Consider the following 7,487-nt stretch of genomic DNA (forward strand, 5'->3'; position numbering starts at 1 on the left):
GTCAACAAACAGCACGCAGAATGTGTATCCATGGCAATTGCATTATTTAACAAACATATCTCCGCCGTATGAGGTAATAGGTACGTGATGGCATTTAAAATGATGATAAAAATTCCTAGCGTGATTTTACTGCACTTTTAGACAAGAAGAATATAAACGATGAAAAAATTTGACCTTATCTATGATATAATACTTTAATACGACAGCTGTAATACACATGCCTAATACCTAAGTATCCGTTCTGGGAGAAAGCACGTGGAAATTATCCATAGCGTGAGGGTTGGGGCTAAAGGCTGTTCCGCTAATTCAATATTCCAGAGGGTTTTGAAGACGTTATTTATTCTCGGCTGTAATTTTTTTTTTTACAACACAAAAAGGGTGAAACTATAAATAATAGTATGAAAGAATTTTGATAAAATCCCGCTTGTAGGAGAGCTAAATAAGCGGATTTAAGTAGGTCTAAATAACGCTTACTATGTGTGATCTGAGAACCTGAGATTACGGATACAGGTAATCTTATATGATAATATTTGTTAGAAGTGTATAAATAATTGCTATTTGTCTCATTTTTCCTCTTTTTTCACAAATTTCGTCAATTTTCTAGACGATTTACATGCAGTCATGCTCAAAGCGGGGTACGACCTGACGTACTCACACTTGTCAAATAATTCGCCGATTCGTCCATTAATTATTTCATATGCTAAAGTAGTTCAATTTCAAATATAGAAATACTGGTATTAAACGGTGATATTTGATATGATGCTTCATCTATCTCATTTGCTTATTTATAATATGGCGGATAATACACACTTGTGACGTCACAACTAGAAAGGTCACTATCTAGGACTAATGACATTTGGGTACAGCTGTGTGCATAACACGAAATGGTACATATCTCAAATATGATACAATATTTTGATTTTTTTCTTTACAGTACTTTATTTTCAACGTATCTAACAGAAATACTTCAGGGCCCAGTTGTTCAAAGATGATTAGCTTAATCACTTGATTAGTGAAATTTTCATTTCTCTTTTACTTCAAAACCAGTGTATGTATATTCCTTAAAATAGCCGGGTAGGAAGACACAGACCAGTGTTATAGTTTAATAAAATTTTGTCAAGCTAGTTTTGCTAAAAATGATACTATCAGGAGTTTGAATTTGTTGTTAAACTGTGATTAGCCTAATCACCTTTTGAACAACTGGGCCCAGGATGTACTTTTAAACCTTCAGTTCTTTTTATGTTAATTTTTTTAATTGATTTACGTAAAAAGAACTTGACAAAAAACGGACTTTACATTTTGCACATCATTAGTTTTCTTTTTCAGTTCATTAGATCTGCAGGTGCGAAGAAACAATAGATCTTGAGGTCATACATCATTGTTTGTCGTTTTCGACGAATAATTCATTCATTTACTTTATTTGATAGTAGTCTATAACAAAATCCCAAAAAGTAAATTAATTTTCATAAATCACATTAATAGGTACCTACAACTTGAATTCCCCATTTCCATTGTACCTGTTATATACAATGTAACAGGCATGTCGACTCTTTTTCATTACCACTTACACTTACATACCAGTGAATAAAGACAAATGCGAAAATTATATTCACTTCATTAATGGCCTCATAACATATGATATTCATATAAATAAAACAGTCATCAATTTTATCTGTGAAATGTATGCATTACGAATTAAAAACAAAGACAATTCACGTAAGAAAAGTCATTTCAAAATTTTATCGAAATATCTTATAATTATAAAAAAAATCTCAGCCATCTATCATAGTTCTAAAGAGTAATCATCCGATGAAAGTAAAACCAAGCAATGTGCCTATCACATACATTTTTCCAAGTGTTCCTCTTATGTAAATTTGATATCGCCATACGTTGCATCTTGATTTATCAAAATATAATCATAGTCTTACATAACTTTATTAAAATGCACGTGATGGACCGAGATTCGAGTTTGGTTAAGGAGGTGATCGTGACGTGACGCCATTCTAGGGGTAGATATAGACTGGTTTGTAATAATTGACAGATCGACGGGATATTAATTGACTAATTATGCTAATCAGTACAAAAGAACACATTATGACGATGTATATCGACGATTTATGTGTCAACGAGAAACCTCTATCAAAGTCTGATTTACACACAAATGATACTTCCATTGAATAATGCACCTATTATTATTCAAATTAACAGCCTTAGCTACTGCCGAGGTATAAAGCCTGGTTGGGAGATTGTTCCGCTACACTGAGACAGTTTCCTCACAATGGGAAGGTTCCCGAATAGTGTCGTTGTTACTTTGGGATGCTTAGTATTCGTCGTACAGCGTAAGTACCTGTCATAAGCTAGTAAATATACAAACTATTGTCATCATATATTAATTTTATAGTTTTGCATCATTAATATACTACTGTCTGTTTATAACTAATTTTTGATTTTCTTTATTAATATTTCTGTCCCTATAACATTGACTTGGTCCGGAAGGACTAAAGATATTTAATATATAAACTATTGTCATCATATATTAATTTTATAGTTTTGCATCATTAATATACTACTGTCTGTTTATAACTAATTTTGATTTTCCTCATTAATATTTCGGACCCAATCAGACTGACTGGGTCTGGAAGGACTAAAAATATCTATTATTAAGTTTAATACTTATTATTCAGTCTATTCGGTTGTTATTGTTATAAGTTAGTATTTTATTTGCTTTTCGTTTCATTGGCAAAGACATTCATATACATAGTTGGTAACAGCTGAAATGTATTTGTCAGTTAATCAAGTAATTTTATTCGTATATATTAGTTCATCGGTGATCGACAGCAATGATTCATATATACGTTGTAAAATCTAAAATCTAAATCCACAATACTGTGTGATTAATTCGGCAATACATAAATTCAATGTCTTGATATTGATTAGTTTAGAAAAAGTAAAAGAAAGCAAATATATATTTGTATGAATTTATCTCTGAATATACTTAATACATTATTCATCAAGATTTAAGACCGACCTATGTGATATCATTAACTTCAGAATAAATTCCGTTCGTAACATTGAAACAAGAGAGAATGTATTAAATAAATTGGTACGGATATTTTCTTACTTAAGGATGTAATATATATAACGTGTTAAGGAGCATTGTCTTAGTAAGACGCTGTCACTGTGATGGGAAATCTATGTTAACGTAGTCTTTATCTAGACAATAATAGATTGATTACTAAAAACTTATTTCATTTAGCGTAGTCATGTTTTAGCCCATAACCGAATGTAAGGGATAAGCTCATAGACGAATTGAAGAACTAACAGCAGTTGCCATATAAATCAATGCAATAAGTATCATAAATATCACAATACGATTTGTATTTATTTATTTATTACAGGGTAAAATGCCTCCACTTGGGTAGATCAACAATTTTAGATTTCAAGTTTGGATTTTTTTCTTTCATTTTTGAATTTTTGAATTTTCCAAAGTTTTCGTCCCATTATGACGAGTTCTAGACGGGCAATAGAGATGGTACTGGTTTATTTACCAAAGGCAAAGTTTTATCAAATGACATATACTCGTAGCGATTGTCAGAACACTTTGGTTTTGCTTTGTGAATATATACACAATATATTGGTTTATATATATACACATACATAGTATGCATTTGGTTACTTTTTACAAATCTACGTTTCGACATTATTCTCTTTTTAAACCTGCATTTAATCTTAACAAAAAACTGTTACTATTGTAACAGTATGTATAATGTTAAAAATGTTTAAAAAAAAAAAGAGAGATGATTGATAATATTCGTTGTAGTCATGTGGTAAGTTTGGAATATTGATGTGTACATCAAGTGCAGGAAATGAATAGCTTAAATGTACTAATATGATGTATCTATATATTTCTAATGATATCAAGATAACCATGGAAATGACTTTTTGACATAAAATTGCTATTAGACAAAATTTGTATCACATGCCAACTCTATTACCTAATCATTATGTCGATAAAATATTTAAATATAACAGTTCTGATATTGTGAATCATCACTTTACTATTTAGGTGACAAACTATATTATATCATATTACTTTTGTTCTTAAATTAACAACTGGGAAACAAAAGGTTATTCAAGATGCGCTTTCTACCATAAGATTACTTTTCAATAGCGTCCTGGTGGCTTGCAAACATAAATAAGGATTTTTTTTAATGAAGCGTTATACATGAATTGTGTCAGAGTTGATAATATATCACAATGTTGGATTACATTTATTCGCTTTTGCCATTCCCATTGCGCTTAAATCAATTTAAGAATCCAATGCTTGTTTAATCATATTTCGAAAGTGCTTTGCATTTAGCTGCTTCCCAACTTGTTTTGAAACACTTTAAACACGGATTAAATAATACGGTTATATAGTAAATATTGCCTTCTAGATTTTTATTGAGATTAATGCTGATTTCATTTACGCTTGGGAAAGCTTAAGTTTGTATGTTTTACTTTCCAAAAACTATAAAACAAAACAGAGCTTTTACTAAAGTATCGGTACTGAACGTGAGCGTCAAATCATGGGAATTACACTCCTTTAGCAGGACATGCGTATACGATGCCAACTGCTAAGTTTGTTTTTTATCTTTTTTGCAGATGTCAGTCCGTTTATAGTGTTACCTGGTAACCAGATGTATGACAACCCTATTGTAACAGGAGTACGCTTTGGGATGGCGCCGAGGTTTCCCACCAGTGGCAAAACCTATGTTTCGTCTGCTTCGTCAAGTCTACGGAACACCGGTGCAGCCATACAGGCAAGAAGTCCGGGTTTTGTCGCAGTTATGCAGAACCGTCCACAAAATCCGAGAATTATTTCTCTTTCATCGCTCAGATCGTCGATGAGGCCGACAAGCACCAGGATATTGGGATCAAGTTTCACATCGATCCCCTCTCTGTCTACCATATCAGCATATCGACCCACCACTTCGTTAGGCCAGATTAGAACTCAGAATATAATACAACAACGCCCTGCTGGACAAATATACACGGTTGCTAATCCTTATACAATTCAACGTCAACGTCAACGACAATTAATTACACCGCAGATGATCGCAAGCAGACAGATAGCACAAATCAACAGAAGGGGTCCAGCGGCAGCCACATCACAGATACTAGGAAGAAAAAAATTGATTGGACAGACATCAACTGGTATGGGACTCTCAAGAGGGCCAATATCAAGGATTTCTTCTGGATATTCCAGAGTTGGAACATCTGTAAGGAAGCCGACCATTAGGCCTTCAGTCTCTTCTGTCAAGACAGTTAAGAAGACATTCACGCGGACTAATAAGCCATCTGCCAAGATATTTACCAAAACATCAAGTCGTAAGTCTTCACGTAAGAGTAGTAGTAGTAGGAGGAGGAAAAGCAGTAAAGATAAGGCGAAAAGGAAGGCCGCATTAAGAGCAAGATTGAGAGCTTTGAAAACACAGAAGATGGAAACGAAGGACTATGCAGTATGAGGATTTTGTCGATAAAACGTCATCTATATGTGTACTTCTCATGCTATTTTATTGACATTAACGAGATGAAAAAATTAACAAGGAGAAAAAGAAGGCGAAACTCCAAAATTTTAACAACTTGTTTTGCTTGTCATCCCAGAAACACAAATACGCAAAAACAACTTTCGCGTGTTGTTTGTCATGTTGCGAATCTAAACATCTAGATCAAATGACTTGGTTTCCAATGGCAAGATTCGTTAATTGTTTTCAATACTCTTTTATCGTTGGCATCATCTTTACTTGTCTTCAAGCGAGCTTTGTGTAATAGTGCAAATGAAATCAGATCAGCTTGAACGAGCTGCTAGCAAATATTCAAGATTTCGAATTATGCTTTTTACATCTCTTCATATTTGTATGTAAAATGTAGCAAGGAAAAATAAAATTTTTGTTGATATGTATGCAGGTTTTTTGCCAGTCAATTGTATTCACAATCTTGAGGAACGCTTTTAATGAATTGGATATTGTCATTGAATAATTTTCTTATCGCTAGCTTTGTATGCCCCCAGGAAGGAAAATGCAAGTGATATATGCTCATGTCTGTATATAACAGTCTAGTTTTAAAATGCACGAAAACAAACTATTATAAAACATACTATGGCACTCATACGAAGCAAAATAGCTCCATCATTTAATTGTGTGATAAAAGACATCCGTTCTTGTTTACAGAACATGGTGAGGATAATTATTATAAAACCGTATATAAATTTAACAGCGAATACATCATGACATCAATATGTAAAAAAAAAAAAAAAAATAGGGGTGGAGGGAGACAGAAAAAACGATATCAGATGTTAAAAGTGCAGCAGATCATTTTGGGTTTTTAATGTCGAGTGATGGGAACAGGAGAAAAACCTTCTGCAGGAGGCCCAGCGTTAGCCGGCCCTCTCCTATGCGTAACATGCATTGAGCCTTAATCCTGGGTTCTTCAATATCAGCGTTACGGAATACAGTATTTAGTATCATTGGAGGGCGAGGGAAGGGGTTTCACCTGTCAAAATCAGTCACCGTTTTCAAAATGAAAAGCGGTCCAGCAGATTGTTTCCTTTCGACTTCAGTGTATAACTTAAAGCTGTGACATACCAAAGTCCTTAACGGGGCACTCCTTCGTTCGGACATCAGAAATATACACAATTTCTACGGATGAAATTTATGTCTGAACGATGATTATGTGAGTTTTTGTGCCTATAAGTAATGCAATTAACGCCGAAATGTACAGGAAAATGGCGTATTGTAGACAATTTCAGTATGTCTTTGTGGTAATTAGTGATACTTCGGGTCTAATTAAGAATGTTTCAACGAAATACTCGACTTTGGTTTATCAGTAAAACTGTCGTATTAATGTAAACATAACTTTTACTACTTGGAAAAAATACATATTTTCTAGTAAATTTTTAAAGACCTAAATTTTATTCAAACGAAGGAATGCACCTTTAAAATGACACACGTCGTTCCATTCTGTTGTCAGTGTAATTAACCTAGGGATATGTCAAACCAGTTTGAGCTTGAATTACTGTGGCATATTACTATTAAGTAATTAGAAAGAGAGTATAGTGGCTCGGTAAAAAGAAAAACAACGAATGTGAAGACGTCCATGTTAAGTCAATGATAACTCCTTTACATGTTTGCTTTTAAACTTTTCGATAAAAATAAACCTGCCTGACATCAAAAGTGATGGATAACTGCCTACTAAAAAGTGGTATAGTGTTGATGGAGATTTCTTTGGTTAGCCCTCAAACCAAAGGTTAGTAAGAACCTTTGTACAATTCTTTAATATTTATTGTGAATAGTGACACGGTTCAGAATATACATGTCTTTGACGTTCTCTTGAAATCTAACATTGAAAATAATACAACTGTTTGAAGCATTAGGCTATTTCACCTCCCAGTTCAGATCTTAACATTTGGCTCGATCTATTTTAATACCCTCCGTCGCTTCCATGAT

The 7,487-nt window shown here is 33.4% G+C and overlaps 1 protein-coding gene across 1 annotated transcript; it reads left to right on the top strand.

Moving 5' to 3' along the window:
• Nucleotides 1–2,226: 2,226 nt before the first annotated feature.
• On the top strand, nt 2,227–5,944 carry LOC117342170. Its single transcript, XM_033904181.1, has 2 exons — nt 2,227–2,339; nt 4,645–5,944. The coding sequence occupies exons 1-2, from the start codon at nt 2,279–2,281 to the stop codon at nt 5,505–5,507; spliced, it is 924 nt and encodes a 307-aa protein (XP_033760072.1). The 5' UTR covers nt 2,227–2,278; the 3' UTR covers nt 5,508–5,944.
• The last annotated feature ends 1,543 nt before the right edge of the window (nt 5,945–7,487 follow it).

The sequence above is a fragment of the Pecten maximus genome, chromosome 14, assembly GCF_902652985.1.
Source record: "Pecten maximus chromosome 14, xPecMax1.1, whole genome shotgun sequence".
Classification (NCBI taxonomy): Eukaryota; Metazoa; Mollusca; class Bivalvia; order Pectinida; family Pectinidae; genus Pecten; species Pecten maximus.